General features: G+C 36.6%; 1 protein-coding gene across 4 annotated transcripts in view; it reads left to right on the top strand.

The window, feature by feature from the left end:
• The window catches only part of LOC129248448 (limbic system-associated membrane protein), a 104557-nt gene that overhangs the window by 57390 nt on the left and 23525 nt on the right, over positions 1-23642 (top strand). For all 4 annotated transcript variants that reach the window (XM_054888001.1, XM_054887999.1, XM_054888000.1 and 1 more), the window contains exons 5-6: positions 15640-15768; positions 15972-16109. In XM_054888001.1, coding sequence (XP_054743976.1) covers positions 15640-15768; positions 15972-16109 — 267 coding nt within the window. The remainder of the gene's footprint in view (positions 1-15639; positions 15769-15971; positions 16110-23642) is intronic.

Here is a 23642-nt window from a genome sequence, read left to right as displayed (position 1 = left end):
AAAGTATACTTCAGTTGCATAAAAGGTGTTGCATTTTGTGCGATGGATTAAAGAAAATGTTTCTCTCACAATAAGTTTATTTGGGTTATTATTCCAAAGATATGTCTTTAATTCATCAACACATCATTCAGTGCATCATTCAAAGTATTGTCCAAAGAAATGATTGACCCTTTTCCATCTTTCTTGTAACATATGGATACTTTGTGAAAAAATAGTTTCTCCTTTGAGACACTGAAGCAATCAAGCCATTTTTGGTGCATTCAGTTGAAGTGAACCACGTTTCTGAAAATTCACTCTGAATTTTTTGGAACAAGTGACTAGGTCTGCTGAATACGATGGGTGGGACGAGACCTCCGCTCAAAAGTTTCCCAAATACTTTTCAATTAATTTAGCATCACGACAGCCGTTCGACAGAGCTGTGTCTTGGCAACATGCGCTGGAACTGAATGGACGCCTCGAAGATCAAGAATATTTCGATGATATAATATGAAATAGTGACACACACCTAGACTGATTTGTCGAAAAAACTAACACTAGTAAAAGAAAGAGTAGCAAAAGTGGGCCTCGTAATAAAAGTCGAGTCGACGAAACCAAAATAGTGCAATTAAACTAGAACTGTAAACAAATAATTTAAATCGACGGTACTGAGCTTGAAGAAGTCAGCTGTTTTGCTACTTGGGTCGGTAGGTAAGTGGGTATGGTGATTGCGGATATGACACACATAGACCTATAGGGAGTACATTGTGACACCACTGTAACTTTTTACTTATACTAAGGGATCCCCCTTGTAAGTCATGCTGCCGCTTTTATAAACGAGCTTAACTTCGTTAACGCTATATCCGCTCCATCTATTAAAAATACAATACGAAGCGCGTAAAGTCTTCTTCTAGCTAATCTTTCACACTCACGAAGGAGGTGTCTTATAGTTTTTTCCTCTTCTGTATAATAGCAGCGGCCGCCGTAGCCGAATGGGTTGGTGCGTGATTACCATTCGGAATTCACAGAGAGATCGTTGGTTCGAATCTCGGTGAAAGCAAAATTAATAAAAACATTTTTCTAATAGCGCTCGCCTCTCGGCAGGCAATGGCAAACCTCCGAGTGTATTTCTGCCATGAAAAGGCTCCTCATACAAATATCTGCTGTTCGGAGTCGGCTTGAAATTGTAGGTCCCTCCATTTGTAGAACAACATCAAGACGCACACCACAAATAGGAGGAGGAGCTCGGCCAAACACCTAACAGAAGTGTACGCGCCCATTATTTATTTTTTTTATTTTTATAATAGCAGCTTCTACAATAATCGCAGTGTGGAACTGCCAGCCTTCTTCTATGGTTATCAGGCAATGACCGGTTAATACTTCTATCAAAGTTCTTGCATCCTCTCTGTAGAGTCTTAGCAGGCATTTTGAACGGCCACTCTTGAGTTTCGGCTTAGGTTTCTCCATTTTGAATTCACTATTCTATAGTTTCCTTATCTATCAAACAAGTTACTATGGACATGCCTATCAACGCTTTATCCGATTGAATAATTAGGGTTGTACCTTCTGTCATGCAGTTTCGTGCTATATTTCTAAGACATGGTACCCAAATGAGGTTTACATTAAAATACTGGGATAAGTCCATTAAGAGTTCAAAAGATTCTAAGACTTTGTTTGACGACATCACGAACGACATCACCCGCAATTGAATCCATTGAATCCCACAAAGAAGCCAAACGCGTAAGCATCTTTTGTGTAGCAGCATATGAAACGATTCCCCGTGGGCAGATGTCTTTCCACCCCTTTTTCCCTTTCCCCAGGGCTTTCTGATTCCTCCATAGAGTTTTCAAAATAGCACACAAAGAAGTAGATCTCCATCTGTTCTACGCTTTTCCGAGAAATACGTTGCACGTTTCCTCTTTATCAACAGTCAAGAAGATACCGATGGCCGTATAGGATACCTCTGAAACCAATTCAGTCAACTCCTTCCTGGTAAGCTCATTAGCAATTTCATTCCCTCTATATTGCCATATCCTGGAACCCAGATCCAGAGATAAGAGAAATGTTACTTGCACATCCAAAAGATTTGATCTCCTCCTTGCAAGAGTTGACCAGTTTGAATCTGCACCCTAACGTCGTCAGAGCCTTGATCCTGGCATGGCTATCGGAAAAAATATTAATATTTCTTTCATCCCCACGTTCCCTACGCATTTTGCATGCCGGCAGAATCGCAAAGACTTCTACCTAGAAAACACCAGACGTATTCGGCAGTTTTAATTAAATAGATAAACTGTCTGATATAGAGAAAACTCCTACTCTGACTACCGATTCCATCTAGGAACCGTTAGTGAAGACAGTGTTAACAGCATCGATGCAGATTTTCCTTTCGTTCCAATCCTGCCTACTTTGAAAAATTGCCCTGGCACGATCCTCGAACTCCAGTTTGTGGATAAAGAGATCTGTTCGAAGTTCAGAGAAATGTCGTGGTAACTGCCTAAAAATATTGTCCCTCGAGAGATTGCCTCCAGAGGTCAACCTTTTTTATCCTCATTGCACATTGAGCAGCGATGGAAATAACGTGAAGCTCGATAGGAAGTAAATGCAAAATGACATTCAGGGCAGCACTGAGACAATTTCTACACGCTCCGGTGATACGAATACAAGCAACCCTCCCCAGTTGAGTGATATTATAGCCCTTTCGAAGAGCGTCCCCCCAGCATCCATACGTGAATATTGGCAGAACCACTACGTTATACATCCACCGAACGACCTGTGACTTGAGTTCCCACTTTTTCCGAACATATATTTGCAGGAGTAGAAAGCTATGCTGACCTTCTTTACCCGATTTTGAATGTATAGCTTCTAATAGAGTTTGGATAACTAGGATAACTAACTTTCGTTGAAAGAGGGGGAACTTTGTTATTTAATCTGGGAAGTTTAAAGTGTTGAGGTTTTTATTTTCTGGTTAATAGCATCAGCTCTGTTTTATCAGAGTTGACTCTGAGGCCACAACTGGCAGTCCAGCGACTGAGATTTCAGCCATGACTTAGCGAAACGGTCCCGATAGCATTAGAGCTGAGTAATCATCCTTATTTAACTTAGTCTGAATGTCAATATCAACTATCGAAAGGAGCGTCAAAGAAACACTACCAAAATACAGCACTAACTTGTTTCCAACACTATTAAGCCAATATTTCCAGCACCACCACCCAGAGTACCAGAGTAAGAGCAATTAGCCAATCAGTACCAAGAACTCGAAAACCTTCTTTATTATGTTTTTTGGTAATAATTTTTAGAGTGAACAACTGCAAGACGCAGTGCCTTGGACACTTTTGTACGCCGATGATGTGGCACTACTATCTGGGAATTCTGGTGCTTTACAAAAAAAATTGTCAAAGTGGGCTGCCGTTTTAGAAACTAAGGCATTACGCATAAGCAGACAGATAGAGGCTTTTAATGATAGTGACCAGATTCCGAAATTCAATATCGATGTTGAAACGATATCCACTTCTCACAGTTTCAAATATCTTGCCTCCGTTCTAAGCCGTGACCGTGACACTATACCGCAACGTAACGAACCGCATACAAGCCGGGTGGCAAAGTTAGCGCGCAGTGTCAGGAGTCTTGGGTGACAAAAAGATATCACTAAAGTTAAAAGCCAAAATTTATAAAGCTGTGTTTAGACCTGGAATGGCGAATGCCTCAGAATGCTGACCGCTGTCTGCTAAACAGGAGCAAAGAATCCATGTGGCGGAAATGAGAATGCTACGATGCGCATCGGGCGTCACAAACTGGATAAGATACGCAATAAACACATCAGAGGTAGCTATAACAGAGAAATTGAGAGGAAATTGCATGCGCTGGTATGATCACTTTATGAGAAGAGTGGAATAGCAAGCAACAAAAAAAATTGTTAACACAACCGCTACCATCAGTGGGACGTGGCCGGCGCTTTAAGTCCTAGGTAAACACTATTAAAAACGATATGCAGCGAAGCGAAGTCGATGAAGGGACAACCCAGGAGCGAATAATCTGGAGATTGAGTACGTGGAGAGCAGACACCAACTTAGGGACCTTGGCGAGGATGAAGAAGAGGAGGAGAAGAAAGAGTGAATGAAAACTCAAGTACTACAAAATGTGTATATGGGTAAAAATTAAAAAAAATTGTGAAATTATTTTATTAATAGAGGAGTCGAACAACGGCAAAAAAATCGATGTCAGCTGTTTCTAAATCAAAACCTTATATTGTCACAACGTCTAAAATGGATGAAAAATCAGCCGAAGACTTGATGAATGTTCAAAATCCAATACAGTATCTGTTCTGGTAATATTCACGACGAAGATGAGCCGCGCTTTAGTAGACCAATCCACAAAGAGGTCGTTAAAATCATGAAAATCTTGGAGTGGAAACGGCTTTTGGGCACTAATGGCATGCGAAGGAACTAATGATGAGCTGGAAAACACATTTTATCTAACTAACCATATTAATTTGAGCGGCCGCCGTAGCTGAATGGGTTGATGCGTGACTACCATTCGGAATTCAGAGAGAGAACGTCGGTTCGAATCTCAGTGAAACACCAAATTAAGAAAAACATTTTTCTAATAGCGGTCGCCCCTCGGCAGGCAATGGCAAGCCTCCGAGTGTATCTCTGTCATGAAAAAGCTCCTCATAAAAACTAACTGCCGTTCGGAGTCGGCTTGAAACTGTTGGTCCCTTCATTTGTGGAACAACATCAAGACGCACACCTCAAATAGGAGGAGGAGCTCGGCCAAACACCCAAAAAGGGTGTACGCGCCAATTATATATATATATATTACCATATTAATTTCACTGTCGAAGTAGGACAAAGGACCCAATTTTTTTTTTTTTTGTTTTACTATACGAAATAAATTTTTTTTCAATTCACTTGACCGAACTTTTTTCTAAACCCAAAACATAATGCCCTGTCCTTTTAGACCAAAGTATTTTTCTAAACTCAACTTGTTTTTCATAAACGCTACACCCATCACACACACACACGCACACCCACACACACCCATTACATCTGTTGGCAACGTTTCAAAAGGACCACAGTTGTACTCGCATTTGGCGCGCATAGCAGTGTGGACTTTCACCGCGCACTCTGCCGGAACAGGAGTAGGCAACGTGGCAGTGCAATCAAAAAGCTTGGCACTTTTTCGACCATTTCCAGAGTAGCTAACGTGTTATTGGCATTTGGCAGGGAACTTTTGTGAAAAGGCGTACAAAAAAGCAGGTCGAATAAAGTGAACATAGAAGGCTGTAATCTTTTGTGCTACGAGGGGCGACGGGTGCCGGATAGTTGCGGTACCACTACTGAGTCAATGCAGAAGCAGAATCAGAACCGCAACACGTAACGCTGTAAATCGAATGTGAAAAATTCACCGGAATACTTAAGTATTACGAGTAAAGTGCACAGTAGACGTTGGCGATGGCGACGACGACGACGACGATGATGGCAGCTTGGACGGTGAAGCAGCCAACAACCGCTTACAAGCAAGGCAGCGGCAGTAAAGGGAAATTCTTGAGGGGCGTACAAAAGTGGTTTCGACTGGCAGTGGTCTTGCATACACATACATACATACTTGCAATTCATAGCTGTTGTTGTTTTTTTAAAGTACTACGTGTATGTGGGTGTGTGTGTGATTGTGGTTTTTGTATGCGCAGCGAGTGGGGGAATGTGGAAAATGACCCTTCTCGTGGCTTAAAAATGTCTGCAAAACTCGTTTAGTTGTGATTACGAGTATTGCTGCTGTTATTATTGTTATTATTATGTTTTTTTTTGTGTGTTTTTAAGTATTCGTTTTTGTGCCAACTTTTTCATTCGAATTGGTTATTTTATTATTAGATCTCTTTCAAACTTTTGCTGGTATATTCAGCTGATGTTGTTTAGTGGAGTTGTGGATTACGCGGTTTAGTTTAAATTTGGTATTACAAAAGTTGTTAAAACAGTTCAAATTTGTGTATTTAAATGTGGTGGTCTAGCGATGATTAGCCGATTGCGAGAGGCGTCATTAAAAATACACTCAAATGGAGGATCGTTGCACGTTTACTCTACTCAGCTTCTGCAATTATAGTGAAAGCTGTTTGCTGGCTAGTAGGCGAAACTTCTTAGGCACTCGAATGAATGTTCACTGCTTAGCGAAAGATAAACTCCCTGTATTGGACAATGCGATAATATTTAGGCTAGAAATAGGCCAACCAATTTGTTGCATCAAAGAGATTTTTAGCTTGCATGTATCAGATGTTTTTGTAAGAGCTTGAGAACTTAAAAAGATAATACAAAACAGAAATTTTGTAGGAAAAAGTTTCTGTAATTATAGTCTGGTAGATAATGTCTTTTCCGAATATGACATCCGACAAATGTCTGCCGCAGCTACGAGTTACAAGGTCCATTCGATCACTCCAATTTTTGACAACTTTTTCCAATAAATCTGGTCGTATGGCGTTAATGGTGGCTTGATTATTGCAATAAATTGATTGTTAAGCACGCTGTATAGCAAGTTGCCCCGTCTTATTGAAACCAAATGTCGTCAATGTTTAGCTAATTAATGTTAGGAAACAAAAATTCAGTCAGCATAGCTCGATGGCGCTCAGAATTCAGCGTAACGGCTGCTACTTCCTCATTTCGCAAGAAATAAGAACCGATGTGTCGTCAGCGCGTAGGTTAGGTGAGGTTGGAGCGGCTGTCCAGTTGTCCATTGTGATGACACGTGGGGAACTTGTTCCTATCCCTCCTAAAACCAGTGTGTACTTTTCAAAAACTTTGTACAGGTAAGATCCTTAATTCCGACAGAGCCGAGATCTTCCAATTCATAAAAAACTTGTCTACCTAGAATAGTAAGCCTACGTTTGGATAGGGCAGGACAAATGTACAGAAGGTGCGAAATTGTCTCTTCCTCCTCCTTATCTAGACAACTTATAGAAAATTCATGTGTTTGCACTCCCATCCATTAGGCGTGCTTACCTATTAGGCAGTGCCGTGTTATGACTGAAATCAATGTGCTAAGACTATGCTTTTTTTGGCTTAGCAGAGATTCTGTGCATTCTTAACATTGTGAGTCGACTACAATTGTTGGGCGATTCTGCTGGTGGTTTCCTTACGCCATCTCTCGTTCGCTGTTCTTACGATTTCTTCATTATTGCCATCAGCTCAGCCTGATTGACACTACTGTTGTACTTTTACACCAAAGTGATAGTCTGTAGAGAGATTTTTGTTGAAGATCCCATAATGTTGCAATGTGTTTACGCGAGATTGCTATTATAATATTATAGGCATACAAATTATCTTCCCTCCTATTTTTTTAAGTTCTTGAAGAAGATTATTGACCATCAGGTCCCACAGAAGTGGATGTGTCATCCGAATTTGCGCTTCTCGTTGGCCTAGTTAGCATTCATTGCTTCCTGATATGTATTATCCCTCGATGTCTAGAAAGGCACTTCGTCATAGTGAAGTGATTTTTCAACTGTGTGAGCTGGCGCATGGAGCGCTACTTCCACTGATTTGCCTTTGCTGTATGCATCCGCTCGTCAAAAGGACAAAGAGCTATATGAACGCCAAGAATAGATTTTTTTTAAGGTAAATTTTCATAACTTGGAAGCGTTGTTCTAGCGATTCTAGGCAATTCATGATGATTCACCAAATTTTGTTGAACAGAAATGTCACGCAATTTGCTATTCTCAGCTGTCAAACCATAGTTGTCGATATCGAAACACCCTTAAATAGCTAAAAACACACCCGGTATAGATAATGCAGGTGGTCAATCAGAAGATTGCAAAGTCACGTGAATTGGTTGAAAATTGAATAAGCGACTTGAGCGGAAATCCAGACGAAGTGCCAATCGAATGTCGAAAGAACTGAAAATATATAACCGCAGCATCTGCCGCATACTGAAAAATGATCTCAAAGTCAAGCCTTACAAGCTCCAAAAGGCGATTGATCTCACACCAAATCAGCAACAAGTCAGACTTGGAAGAGCGAAGGAGTTACTCCGCTTGGCCGAAAGTGGTCAATTTCCGAACATTGTGTTTTTCTGACGAGAAAATTTTTCAAATTGAGCAATTCGTAAACTCCCAAAACAATAGGAATTATTTGATCGACCGTTCATACGAGAATTTGAGTCATCGATTGGCCTCCAGGAGCCAGCACCAGCCACTGGTAATGGTTTGGGCCGCTGTAACCGCAGATGGGCGCTCTCAAATCGTTTTCATCGAGCCTGGCGTCAAAGTAAATGCGAAATATTATCGATAAAGTATTCTGGAGATTGCTTTGAAGCTGTGGGCTGACAAACATTTCGGTGGCAGGTCATGGACGTTTCAACAGGACTCGGCACCATCTCACAAAGCTCGAGTGAACCAAGAATAGCTAAAAAACAACGTTTCGAACTTCATAACGTCCACACAATGGCTCTGAATTTCACCAGACACGAATCCGATGGATTATTCTCTTTCGGCCATTTTGGATAGTAAGGACCGAACTTGAAGATTCACCAGTCTCGAGGCGCAGAAAACAGCCATCGTCTGCGAGTGGGCCAAAATACCTGCAAGTCACATTCGGGTAGCTTTCAATTCGTTTCTGGGCCGTCCCAAGGCCGTAGCCAAGGCAAAAGGTGTTCATTTACGACCTTTTTAATTCGTTACACTTCGAGTTCCGGACTCTGTATATTTCTGGCATGAAAAAGCTCCTCATAAAAAGAAAAAAACCATCAAGACACACACCACAAAGAGTAAATCATTTTTATCTAGTGAGTACAGACAAACATGGAAGCCTTCTTAGATTTCTTACAGTAAAAATATATACATATATATATATATATATATATATATATATATAGGGTCCGCCATATAACTAACGGAATTAAAAATGCTATAAAAAAGAAACTACTCAATATTTTTCCAAACTGTTTTTATTATTTTGAAGTACAATTCTTCCGGTTATTGATGGAACACAACTTCATTCATATGGCTTCAGCTGCCGAACAAATTGGACTTTGTACGGCGTCATACCAAGGTCCTTACGCAAAATTCGTCTCAATGATGTCTCCGAAATGTCCAATTGTTGAGACCGACGGTGAACTGATGTTCCTGGTGATTCACGAACACTCTCGGCCGCAGCGGCAATATTTTCGGGTGTACGCACGGTTTTTGGTCGGTCACACGTTGGTTTGTCAATAAGCAACCCAGTTTCTCTTACCTTTTTCGCAAAGTAACGCACATACGCTTCATTCGGTGCTTTTCTTCTTCCCATTGCCACATTCTGCAACATTACCATGATTTTAAAAGTAATGTCGCAATATTTCCCAGCGTTCTTTGAGCGTATACACAACTATTTTCGTTCAACGGAAGAATAAAACTAATTTTCTGTCAAATCAGATGACGGCTAAGTGTTACCATTCTTCAAATAATACCTAGTTTAAATCCGTAACGATAGATGGCGGGCAGTGTATATGTATATATAAATATATATAGTTGGCGGGTACACCCTTTTTGGATGTTTGGCCGAGTTCCTCCTATTTGTGCTGTGCGTCTTGATGTTGTTCCACAAATGAAGAGACTTACAGTTTCAAGCCGACTCCGAACGGCAGATATTTTTATGAGGAGCTTTTTCATAGCAGAAATACAGTCGGAGGTTTGCCATTGCCTGCCGATGTTCCCAACGCGTTTGCCAAGGCCATAATTCAGCCAAACACCTATGTACCGCGCCTCAAACGGGGTACACCTATTCGAACCATATAAAACATATAAAAATAAAAACAAATTATAAAGTCTAATGACACGACTTTCACTTCATTGCTTAAATAAAGCATTTCTGATAACTGCTGAACACTTTGTTCTATTGCTTAATTATAATAGACCGATTGAGTCACCTCAAGAGATGCCCGGTTTCCAGATATTTTTGCGTTCTTTAGAATTTATGTACTAAAGTAATGTAACGAAATAATTTGGAAAGTCCTGCAAGAAGTTAAAAAGTGCAAATAACTAGAATATTTTAGTATGTCATGCAATTTTTTTGACAAACTGTATACACATGTAACATAAGTCTTAGCACCTGCAATAGCTTGCATACAAAAAAATGTATATTTTAAATTTTTTTAGCTCAAACAATTTGTTTAGTTCACTATGTTTCACTTTTTTTACCTTTCAAAGTTGACGACTCACATTCCGTTGGATTTAGGAAATTTGCATACGAATTTGTCTCCTTCAAAGCACTCAACCACAAAGCAGCACAAAGTTCGATGGCATTAGCCGGAATAAAACTCGCAACACACGCACACACACTTGTAAACAAATATCAGCAAATGAATGCTAAATACCCAAATGTTTACGTATGTGTGCATACTAAAGTTTATGGGCATGTGTGTGTGTGCATGTGGAAAGGTATACGTGTACAAGCTTGTTAGCAAGCCATAATCCACTCATTCATTGCACTCATTCAAATGGCTTTCACTGTTTTGTTTGTGGATGTATGTATTTAGGCGCTTATATGTGTACACACATACATACATACATACAAATATAATTATATAGGTGCATTTTATTGTTTGGCTAAAACTGTGCCAACTGTTATTATAGCCATTATGCACTTGTTGTTAGTTTTTGTTTTTGCTTTTCTCTGCTGGCATGCGAACAATTTCTAATATTTTCTAAATTCGTCGGACAACAACAACAACATAGTAGTAAGGCTATTAAGTGGTGCTTAACTAATAACTATTTGCGTGCATTTGTGTGTGTGCACAATGAGTCATACATACCTACATTAATATCACAACTATGTATAGTTCATTTTATTGGGTTGTCGAAAATTTTCATAAAAGCTTAACAGGCAAAAGAGTAATGGTTGGTTTTCGCATGCGAATTTCATAGCAACTTCACAGCTGACAACATCAACCTCAATTCTAGTCAATTTGGGCTTTTCTATTAAGTTACATATAAACATTTTTAATTCGAGTTGCCATACAGGGATATGCGAATGCATACATATGAACGTACTTACAGATATGAGTCGCTATACTAAGCACATTAACAAGGTTTATTACTTCCCTAGATATATAATTGCTGAGCCTTGACTCAGAGTCTATATTATTATTATTATTATTATTATAAAGTTACTCGGTAGGGTTCGCAACTACCGGAGATAACATGTGTCCCGGATGTCGGTATCAAGGGACTCTGCTCTGTTGTTTTGTGTTACGATGTAGTAATGTTGTAAGAATGTAAAATTTTGATAGATCTGGTTTAGAAAGGACCTTACTGTATTACAAGTTTTCAGTATAACAGCTTTTTGTATTTATGCGTGTGTTTTTTCGTTTACATTTATTGATTTTAGGTTTTGTATGAAAATGTTGTGCAGTATTCCTGTTGCTGAGATAATAATTGGGACTATTTTCACTTCATTTTGTTTCCATATGTTTTTGATTTCTTGCGCAAGCTCTATGTATTTTTCAATTTTTTCTGTATATTTGCTGTGTATGTTAACGCCATTAGGGACATTTATTTCAATTAACTGTGTGTTTTTTTCTTTCTTATCTATTATTGTTATGTCTGGTCTATTGCATATTATTGTCTTATCAGTGTATATGGTTCTGTCCCAGTATAGTTTAAAGCCTTCGTTTTCTAGTATGGTTTCAGGTGTATATTCATAATATGGTGCTGTGTCATTGGTTAAGTTGAGAAATGTGGCTATTTCCTTGTGGATGATTTTGGCTACTGTATTGTGTCTTTGTGTGCATTTTGTCCCAGCGAGCATTGGACATCCTGCTGTTATATGGTCTATAGTTTCTATGTGTATGTTACATTTACGGCATCTGTCGGATGTGATGGTTGAATCTTTTATTATGTATTTTCTGTAGTTTTTTTTGGCTATGATTTGGTCCTGTATTCCAATGATGAATCCTTCTGTTTCTGCTTGTAGATCTCCTTTTCTTAGCCACGTGTATGTGTTTTGCTGACCTATGTTGACATTGTTGACTATATGTGGATGTTTTCCGTGCATTTGTTTTTGTTTCCATGCTGCTAGGGTTTCTTCTATTGTATGTTTTGGTAGAATAAGGCTTTGGTTGCGGAGGTTAAGGGGCGTTAGTTCTTTTTCTGCTAGTACAATTGCTTTATGAAGGGATGTGTCTTGGTTGTAAAAGTATGTTCTTCAGTTATTTATTTGGTTGTTTTGCAGCTGATGGATATCAATAAGTCCCCTTCCTCCATTTTTTCTGGGTATTGTTGTACGTTCTTTACATGAATGTGGGTGATGTTTATTATGTTTTGTTAATTTCGTTCTTGTGGCTATCTTTAGATTTTCGATATCTGTATTACTCCACTTGATTACTCCAAAAGAATATGTTAACAACGGTATCGCATATGTATTCATGGCTTTAAAAAGGTTTTTCGAGCTCAAGTAGCTTTTCAGGATCTTATTTATACGCGCTAGATACGCAGCAGTTAATTCTTTTTTAGTTGTTGTATGGTCTATTTTTATATTTTGTTTAAAACCTAGGTATTTATAAAACTCATTTTCTTCCATATTTAGGAGAGTTTCATTATTTAGTGTTTCTATTGTGCTTCTGTTCGTCCACTGTCCGCGTTCTATATGTTCGGTTTTGCATTTATCTATTCGAAATTCCATTTTTATGTCTATAGTAAATTTCTCAGATATTTTTATTAATCTTTTTAGTTCTTGTTGATTTTTCGCATATAACTTTGTATCGTCCATGTACCACGTATAATAATATAAGTGATTTATTTTGTGAATATTTTGTTTTTGACTTTTTATATCAAATCCATATTTTGTTTTATTGAGTATGTTTGAGAGTGGATTCAGATATATGCAAAACCATAGCGCACTTGGTGCATCTCCTTGAAATATTCCGCTTTTTATTTTAATTACATCTATTGTTATATTTATGGATGGTGTTTGTAAAAGTATTTTTGTTGTCCACTTTTCCATATTTATTTTAAGGAATTGTATATATTTTGGGTGTATTTTATATATTTTTAGAACTTGTAACAGCCAGCTATGTGGTATTTTGTCGAACGCTTTTTTGTAGTCAATATAACATGTATGTAGATTTCATTGTTCTTTAATGGCTTGTTGTGTGATTGCTTGGTCTATTATTATTTGTTCTTTACAGCCTTGACTTTGTTTCCTACATCCTTTTTGTTCATTTGTTAGAATGTTATTGTTTATTAGGTGCGTGTATATTTTTTGGGACATTAATGATGTGATAATTTTGTAAAGAGTGGGTAAGCATGTGATTGGTCTGTAATTTGCTGGATTATTGGTTTGATCATTCTTTGGTTTAATAAAAGTTATTCCTTGAGTAAGAAAAGCTGGTAAAGTGTTTGATTGGTTTATTGTATCGTTTATTAATTTTAGTAATATATTGTGTGTCGATGTTATTGTTTTGTACCAATAGTTGTGGATGTGGTCTATTCCGGGATATTTCCAATTGTGTGTGTTTTTGATAGTTGTCATAAGTTCTGGTAGGGTTATTGTGATGTTTTCTTGTGCTGGGATAGTACTGTGTGTTTCTTCTTCCTGTTTTATCCATGTGTTATTGTTATTATGTTCTTCATATTTTGACCATATGTCTTGCCTGTATGTCATTGCCTATGTACTCGTCGGTCAATTTGTTACCGATTTTCGCTAGTTCATCGGCTCTGCAGTTCCCCTCAATGTCACAATGGCCAGGAACCCATGTTATAATTAGGTGAAATGACTCAGCCATCTCGTTAAGAGATGCGCGGTATCTCATGGCTATCTTGGCGGTTGTCGAGTGATGTGTGAGGGATTTTATCGCAGCGTGGCTATCAGTGGAAATGCAGATATCATATCCAGTTATCGCATCATACTCATATGAGCCCCCAATTTAGCTTCCTATGCAGTACAAATCCTAGATATTTAGCCGTTTCTGTTACTTTAAAGTATTTTCCCCCTAAAAATATTTGTTGACGAGCAGTTGTTTTATATTTACTGCTGAACAGTATCAGTTCCGTTTTTCCGGATCTACTTCTAGTCCCCCACTTTTGCACCACAGTGATAGTCTGTTGAGAGCTCTTTGTTGAAGATCACACAGCATTGGAATGTGTTTGCCCGAGATTGCTATTACAATATCATCGACATAAGAAATTATCCTACCTCCTATTTTTTCAAGTTACTGAGGAAGATTATTGACGGTCAGGTTCCACAGAAGTGGAGAGATTACCCCACCCTGTTGTGTACCCTGATCGCAAAGTTCTTAATGGATGTTTCACCCAAATCTGCGCGTATCTTCCGCTCGATTAGCATTCGTTCTATAAACGAGACTGTTTACTCCCATTTGCGATAGAGATTTGGTAATTGCTTTCGGATGTTTTTTGTTGAAAGCAACCTCGATGTGCAGAAAGACAGCGAGGGAGTGTTCCTTATAGTGAAGTGGTTTCTCAATCGTGTCACCTAGCGAGTGAAATACTGTCTCTACTGATTTGCCTTTGCTGTATGGATGTTGAGAACCTGATATTTTTTTCCTGATCTTTCCTTTGATGTGCACATCTAGCAATCGCTCTAATGTTTTCAACAGGAGGGATGATAGACTAATCGACCGGTAGTCCTTCGGTTTCGTATGTGTGATTTTTCCTGCCACTTTTACTTCAGCCCATTTCTTTGGCATATAATTAAGTCGTATCACTGTTTAAAAAATTGAGGCGAGTCTAGGTGCAATCATACCTACTCTATGTTGCAGATCAGCGGGGATAATTCCATCTGGTCCCGGTTATTTGTAAGGTTTGAAACTGCCGATGGCAAATTTTATGTTGTTCTCCAATATAAAATCTATTAGGGGACCTCCATTGTGAACTAAGGATGAGTTCTACCATCTTCATTGCAGAGACAACCTGGAAAGTGTGACTGCATTAATAATTCTAGTGTTTCTTCACCAATAGTTGTCCAATTGCCGTCCTCTTTCATAAGGTAACTACAGTTGTTGGGGCTCATTGATACAATTTTTAGGAGTCTACTGGTCTCGGAAGTGCGGCCTACCTAGCTGGCTAAAAAAGTAGATACGCTTCGACGTTGTTTCTCTTCGAAGAAATTCTCTGCATACATTTTTGTGCTATAGTTCGCCGCTTGGAAGATTGAGGGATAACAACCCATCGGTATCGATCTTTTAAAGTTCGATTGAAAGGCATTCTCACCAGTTGAACTATTTATAAAGTGTTACCCATTTGTTTGCTATATTTAAGAGATTAGAGCATTATTTCTCGTTGATCGTACTTGAATACTCTAGTCTAAAAACCGACTCAGCAAATTTCCATAGGAGTTTGACAAGTAACTTGAATGTAGATTAGAGCAAGAGCCTACCTTACTTTATAAAATTCGTTAAATCGTTCACAAATCAGTCGTTAACTCATTTAGTAAAATTACCTAATAATATTTCAAAATGAACAAAAATTTTAGTGATATATAAAAAAATAGAATTTTTCCTTCTAGTTATGTAAAATTATATGACCTTTTATAAACCTCTAGTTTAAGTTAAATTATGTTGAGGTTGCTGCTCCAGAAGTTGGTGCATTGAGACGTGACTTCAATTCATCATTTTACAAACACATTAAATAACAACTGATTTTAAATAATCCCTCAATTATTTGTTACTTTTTATTTTCATCTGTTTCAGTGCTAAGCATCGAAGGTGTCAATTTGGTTTTGCCACGAGTGAAGCGCCAGCATATGGGCGCATACCTTTGCATAGCATCGAATGGTGTGCCGCCATCGGTGAGCAAACGAATAACGCTGATTGTGCATTGTAAGTATAATTTTATTCCAATACGCATAAGAATTTTTATATTTTAGAATATTTTAATATGATTACTTTTGCAGCAGCATATATTTATTTATTAAAATTACTTATTATATTTTATAATTATATATTTATTTATTAATTACTAAAATTAGTTCCCGATTTAGCTTTCCTATCAATAACACGTATTTCTTTGCCTCTTCTTTCAGTTCCGCCAATGATAACTGTACAAAATCAGTTAATCGGCGCAGTGGAGAGTAAAGGTGTTACTTTGGAATGCCAATCGGAAGCCTTTCCCAAGTCAATTAACTACTGGACGCGGGAGCGTGGTGACATAGTGCCACCAGGTGAGTCAAAATATGAATAGAAAAAACATTCAATGTATAGTACAACCGTGTGCATAATGACTTTTTTTAAAGATTTATAACTTTTTTTGGGTCGGGAAAAAATATTAAAATAAAAAAACATTGAATGTGCATAGTAATGACCACAACCGAGAGCATAATCATTATTATTATTATTATTCTTTTAATATTTATAATATAATTTTTATCGAGTGGAATATTTTTTATTTATTTATTAATTTATTTATTTATGTTTTTCTAATTTTGCTAATCCTTTAGCCAAATACACATAATTTAAATCAAAGAAATTGGAAAACCTGAACAAATTTTAATCTAAATCGTGAGAAAATTTTCGGGTGGCTCATCAAATTTTGATAATATAAGAGCAAATTTGCAAACTAACTAAAAAGAAATCAGCTCCAGTTGTTATAAATTGCACACATTAAGAAAAAAATGCAGAGGTCACAAAAAAAATTTTTGTTTTTGAATCTGAATCTTTCGAAAATTTTCAGACACGCAGTAACACGGCTCATGAAACTGTAATGAAAAATTAATCGAATTTTTAATGCCTTAATTCTGAGCAATTTTTAAACTTCAATCTCTTGAAAAATAAATTTCTTATGGAAAAAATGCGCGAAACAGTATCCAAAAAATTAAGAAGAGTAACTTCAGTTTTTAAAAATTGCACTCGCACTTGAAAAAAGCTGCAGAAGTCGACAACAAAAACAGTACAAAATTTTTAATCAACGCGATTCTTCCGTGACTTAAAACTTGCGTTTTATACCAAAATTCAATGGGCTATAACACTCAATACTCACAAAGTGTCTAAAAATACAAAATAAAATTAAATTTTAATTTTAATTAAACAAAATTTGAAGAAATTAACAAACTTTCATCTAAATTTTGAATTTTTTAATCTGAGTCTTCAGAAAATTTTCAGACATGTCGTAATTTGGCTTAGAAATTTGAGTAAAATAAGTGCAAATTCTAAGCGTCTAAGAAATTCCTTAGATTTTTAATATTTTTCTTTTATAATATTATTATTATTATTTTTTTTCTTTGTGGCCGTTTTTGCACTTTATTCTATATAAAAATAAATTTCTTATGGGAAAAACTCGCGACACATTTTGCAAAATAAAAACAGTACGCGAATTTTCATAAATTCGTTAATGAAAAAGCCACAAGTGCCGTCACCAAAAAATTTTTTTTTAATCAACGCGATTTTTTAGCCACTTAAGGGGGGACCCTCATTTAGACGGTCGAAAAATGCATCATTTTTGGGAATTTTTTTCTCAGGTAAAATAACTTCAAACGTTTTGTAATTCATAAAGTACTTTAATAAATGTCTTGACTGTCTACAAAAATTTTCGGAGAAGAAAAAAAAACATTTTAAGTATGGAAATATACACCTCGTCCATGGCACCTCATTCTATCTGTGTACATTCTTGCGCTCTGAATTTTTTTCTGAAATAAAAAAAACAAATTTTTTTTAAAACTTTAAGATAATACCTTTGATGTGACATTTTGATTTAAAAAAAAAATGTCGAAATTGATATTTTTTACCCAGTTTTATGTTAAAAGTGATTTTTAAAATTACAAAAAAATATGAAAATCTTTTTTTTTTTAAAAACACTTAATGTCACATTGAAAACAATTTAATTATCTTTAAAATGAGCTATTGTAAAGCCTGATTGGTTCAATACAGCGTTCTCAATTGTGTACACAAAATCGAAAAATGATGTTTCGAGAAAAACGCGTTTAAAGTTTTGGATACAGGCGATCAGGCCACCCGTCGCGTCCTGTTAAAAATTTTGTCACTCCTTCAAAAATACAGATATCGACTTGAAATTTTGAAAGTATATTCTTAAATAGTTGTAGAATAGATTAAAATTATTTCCAAAAAATCGATTTTTTTGACCCGATAAATGAGGGTCCCCCCTTAAGACTTGATCTTTATTGTATCAAAATTCAATGGACTATAAAACTGAATACTCTAAATTTTTCTAAAAATGCAAAAAAAGAATTAAATTAAATTAAATTAAATTGCGAAACCGTTTCCAAAAACATAAGAAGAATAACGCTAGCTTTTATAAATGGCATTAGTTAATGAAAAAACCCGCGACTGACGACATTAAAAGTAAAAAAAAAATGTTTAAATCAAATTTAAAGCGGCTAAGAAATTTATTGTACTTTTAATATTTTGTTTCTGAGGGATTTTTGCACTTCATTCTAATAAAAATAAATCTCTTATAAAAAAAATCCGCAAAACAATTTCCAAAAAATTAAGAAGAATAACTATAGTTTTTATAAATTATATTCTTTAACGAAAAAGCAGGAGCGGCAGACAACGACAACAAAAAAAAAATTTTTTTTTAACAATTTTTAGCCACTTAAAATTTATACTATATACCAAACTGCAGTGGGTCGTAAAACTGCCCACACGAAAATGTTCGAAAAATGCAGATTAAAAAGCGTACAATTTAGATGAAATTTTTTTGAAAACTTCTAACATCAACATTTTAAAATTAAGATGAAATTTTTTTGGAAAATTTCTAAATTTTTTAAAAAGTTTAAAACTTGGTTTCGGTTTCAAAAAGTTTAAAAATGAATTTGGTTAAAGCATAACAAACAAAAAAGCTTTTCGCTCGGCAAAAATTGTATTAAATTGCATTAAACAAAAAAATCAGATTGCACTCAGCTGCGCTCCTTCTTATTAATTGGCGCGATAACCGCTTACGCGATTTTGGCCGAGTTTAACAAAGCGCGCCAGTCGTTTCTTTCTTGTGCTAACCGGCGCCAATTGGACACACCAAGTGAAGCCAAGTCCTTCTCCGCCTGATATTTCCAATTTCCTGAAAGTAAAACATTTTAAGTTAAACAGTTTGGGGCATAAAGACTGGTCTTATTCCATTCTGGTTCTTCTTCCATTATTTCTACGATCGGTCGAGAAGTCTCTAATATTATTATTATATTTTTTTCCTTGTTCACTCCTCGCTGATTTCTGATACGGTAAGTCATTAACCCGTCGCTATCAGTCCTAAGTAGTGGGAATGCCCACCAGGCGTTGCTTAGGAACAACGCCTTCTTACTGCTTGGAGCGCCATCTGTGTGTCACATTTTTCTACCAGAAGGATCGCACAGATGGTTCAGGACTTCGCTAAAGTGGGGGGTGTGTGCGCCACTGGTGTAATGTGTGTTTGCAATATTTATTATTCACCAAGATTCAAATTCCACAACATGGAATTCCGTAAAAATTGCAACATTTTGACAACAGGAATTTTTTTCTGTTTTCGCGACTCGTTTATTAGCGCAAACTTTTCTCTGCCAATTAACTATGCCACAGCTCAGTTGTAAACTTAATTAAAACCATAAATTAACGCACGCTCGACGAGTTGATGGAACGTATTTGTATACATACATATGTATATATATACGCATATTATATATGTGTGGGTCAGCGATGATTTAACTAATTAAAATCACTGTCAGACAATGTGGGGAAAAGTTCATGCATAACTGCCATTCTGCAAATGTCCACACGTTGACACCTCAACAAAACAGGTAACAGTGCAGCCAGCACACACAAACACACACCTGTATATATTAGTAGAACGACATAAATAAATATAGTGGGAACAAATAATTAAAAATGCACAAAAAATTTGAACATTTGCAAAAAATGTCACCACCGCAGCCGCACAACCTTAACCACAACTCAGAAGTTTGTCACATTCCATAGAATGTAAAATGTAAACAAATACATAGATATATACACTATTTACACTATATGTGAATGTATATGTAACAGCCGGCATGCAATTTCATTTCATATGCATGAAAGCCGCAGATGAAATTTCTAATTAATTACGGTACACTGTGGCAAGCGGCAAAGGATGAGAAATATATTTTTTTCATATTTCACATGCATCAGAGGAGAAAGGAATCGCTATGGAGATGGGATGGTTACAGCCCATAAAAGTTTCCTTGCAGAACCTTTGTTAATAGCAGAATTTTGATGGGAAATTGTTCCTTTGTTTTCAATTAAAAAAGAACAAATATATTTGATGCTAAGTAACCCTAGATACTATTATTCATAAGTAGCCTAGGCAAGTTTAAAATACGCGCCTAGATTTTGTTTTAAAATAAAAAATATGTAAATATTCAGATTCTTTTAAGTTTCACTCTTTTTATTCAAAATAGGGTTGTTAATAATTATAGCTAAAATCCGTCAAACAGTTGATTCATTAATGTATGAAACAAAATATCGGCCAAATGGCTGCCGCGGCCTCTGCGGCACACTTCCATCCGATGGTACAAATTTTCAAAGACGCTGAGGCTCTATTGAGGTTCTATACCATTAATGTGCTGAATTATCTCATCCTTTAGCTCTTGAATTGTTGCTGGCTTATCGACGTACACCTTTTCTTTCGAATAACCCCAAAGAAAGAAGTCTAACGGCCCTTGAAATTTACCCACCCTTTCAAAAAAATTCTCTAAGTTCTTGAATGGAACTCAGTAGATCTTGGGATAGATCGCTGTGCTCTATCATCCGATGTTTCGGATTGTTGTCCTCTTGAAGGATCCCGCTTTCATTTTTCTTGATATACCATTGTTTAGCAGATGGTAACAAAGTCTTTTGATGTATTTTATTAATTTTTTCGGCATTTAAGTTCTCGGTAAATAAGAGCAAAGTACCGAAACCTTTGATACTATCAGCAACTTTTCTAAAAATCCAGAAACATATCGTCAACTCAAACAAAGCGGTAGATCAACTAACATCGACAGCGGATGAAAACGAGAAATTCGTCGTCTGGCTGCTCAAAAAGAAATATCTTGCAAGGAAATCAAACCCCATTTAAGTCTTAACGTCACCGATAGACAAATATATCAAATTTTGGTCGAGGACGGAATACTTAAATTTTGTTTGCGGGAGCAGCTACCAATACTATTAGCACGCCACATTAAGGCTCGTTTAGCATTTGCCGGAAAATATAAATTTTGGACTAACGAATTCCGAAACGTTGTATTTTCGGACGAAACAAAGTTCAACTTAGATGGTCCAGATGGTTGCCAGAAATATTGGCGGGACCGTAGGCAATCACGGCAAACGCGCCATAAGCGGAACCACGGTGGCGGGTCTTTGATGATTTGCGCCACTTTCGGGCAGGGTGGAAAATCTCCAATTTGTTTTCTTCTAACAAGCACTAACGCAGAATTCTATGTCGAAATATTAGAGGATCTTCTCGTTGAGTTTTCGGGAAACATATACGGAGAGGACTGAGCTTTCCAGCAATCCATACGTCTCGTTTAACTAAAGCCTTCCTATCGTCAAGAAAAATTTCAGTTCTGGATTGGCCTGCACTAAATTTCGATTTAAACCCAATGGTCGGTAGTTTGAGATAATCAAAGACGTGAAGAGTGGGATTAGATAGGTGATCCACTCTTCAAAACTTGACAGACTCTATGCCTAAACTTATAAATGATGTCCTTTCTCAAAATGGAAAACATATTAATTAGTAGAAAATCGAAAGTTATAGAGACGTTGAAAAAAAGTGTCAAGAAAGGTCAACACACATTTTCTTTATAGTTTTTCTTTTGAAAATACCCTCACACATATACTTATTTCGGTGAGGTACAATAACAACTTGTAGTATACTGAAGTAACTACCGAAAAAAGTATCAAAAATGTAAATTATTTCATACGTCTGACTACCTTTAACCCCTTAAATGCCTTAAATTTCCATCTCGTTGGCCACTTCTCCTTTATCCTTTTAAAGCTTACACTCCTAATTGATGCGTCGTCGTAAATAACTAGCCGACTAACATAGACAAACAATTTTTCTCCCAACGCATCGCTGAATATGCATCAACATAACTTTTTAATTAACTGATTTAACCGAAAAGTTTTTTTAAACTGCAACAAACATAAATACAAAACCGAAATACAAAAAAATAAAAAAAATAAAACGAAATAGCCCTACTAAAGTTTTGGGAATTTGCACCAACTATCTTACGCTGGCTGCACTTTAGTGGCTGCATCAAAAGCCGCTCTCTGTGCAAGTATGTACCCAGCAGTCAAACCTACTTCGTCTCCTCTACTTTTTGTAGGATAACAACCGCCGACAGCATTTTTAACATGGCGGTGTCCCACCTATTAAATGTAAATTTTCAATGCAAATTTTTTGGGCCCATCCATCAGTGTTATGCCAGTAAGCGAACCATTTCATATGTAACTAGTTACGAACTAGTATCTGGCGGTCCAGTTTATTATTAGGTTATAATAGGCAATTAGCGAAGTAGGTCATAATTGAAATTGAGGAACTAGTTTGTAACGGCCTAGTTAAGGAACTAGTTACTAAATGATAAAAAAACGTATGAGGAACTGTATTCGTCTAATCTTAATTTTTTTGCATCTTCAACATAAAAACGAATACTTATTTCACAAACACCTCTAACTGGTCAGTTTGCAACTAGCACAATTCTGGTCGCTTTCGAACTAATATAACTTCATCCATTTAGAAACCGTTCTTAAACATCATAAAATGTTTGCTGAGCTGGACTGCTTAGTTTTTCACTGCAGGCTAATAAGTATAAATGCATGTATGCATACCCATTTAAGCGGTCTGACCTTTTACGCAAGCACTGCAGTGCCACTTCTATATTTTTGCCAAGGTTTCTGTGGTTACTTTGGTTGAGGAAAATAAGGATGTTCACATAAGAATGTTCAACTTCATATAATATATTCAAACACACACGCATATGAAGTCGCTAAATGCAAAAATCAATTAACTCAATAATATTTTTTGGCAATTTTTCACAGCTAAAATTGAAAATAAAAGTAAACGGGGTGCGTTGTAGCAAAAATATGAAAATATATGCGAATTTATAGTTGAAATAAGTTTCCGTTTCCTGTTCTAAGAAAATGTGACTTAGTTAAGCACAAAAATTTAAAAAAAAATTAACAGTAGTTAAGCCATTTTTATTGTAAACACCACATATTGTACACTGGCCAGCGTTAACAGTCAACAGTGTCATAAATAAGTACATGTGTTGGTAAACGGAAGAAAAATGGGTGAGCGAGGTTAAAAGGAGTAAAGAGTAAAGAGCAAAGAGTGGAAAAAGCTCTGCTTAAATGCTAATAATTTAATTTGCATTTTTGTAGCGACTTTTAATTGGTGCTAATGTTCTTACATGCAAATGTATGCAGACAGACATATGGATGACATTGTGTGTATGTATTTTTGTATGGCATACGCCACTACACACAGTGATACTCACGGCAAATCTTGCTAGGCAAAGGGCGGAAAAAATAAAATTTAGAAATGTGACTAATTTCAAGTGACCAAGAATGACTATGAAACAAGTCACATTACACTAAATCATCAAAATAATTTATGAAAAAGTGGACAAAAAGTTACGAAATATGGAAGACAATTTGGAATAAGAGTTTGGAAGAAATGTATGAAATTAAAAGATAGTAGAGCTATTTATCTAACAACCCATAAACTTGTGTTTAAAGCACACCAAGGTAAAATT

The sequence above is a fragment of the Anastrepha obliqua genome, chromosome 5, assembly GCF_027943255.1.
Source record: "Anastrepha obliqua isolate idAnaObli1 chromosome 5, idAnaObli1_1.0, whole genome shotgun sequence".
Lineage (NCBI taxonomy): Eukaryota > Metazoa > Arthropoda > Insecta > Diptera > Tephritidae > Anastrepha > Anastrepha obliqua.
The sequence above is the reverse complement of the archived record's forward strand: the minus strand, read 5'-3'. Positions and strand labels throughout refer to the sequence as shown.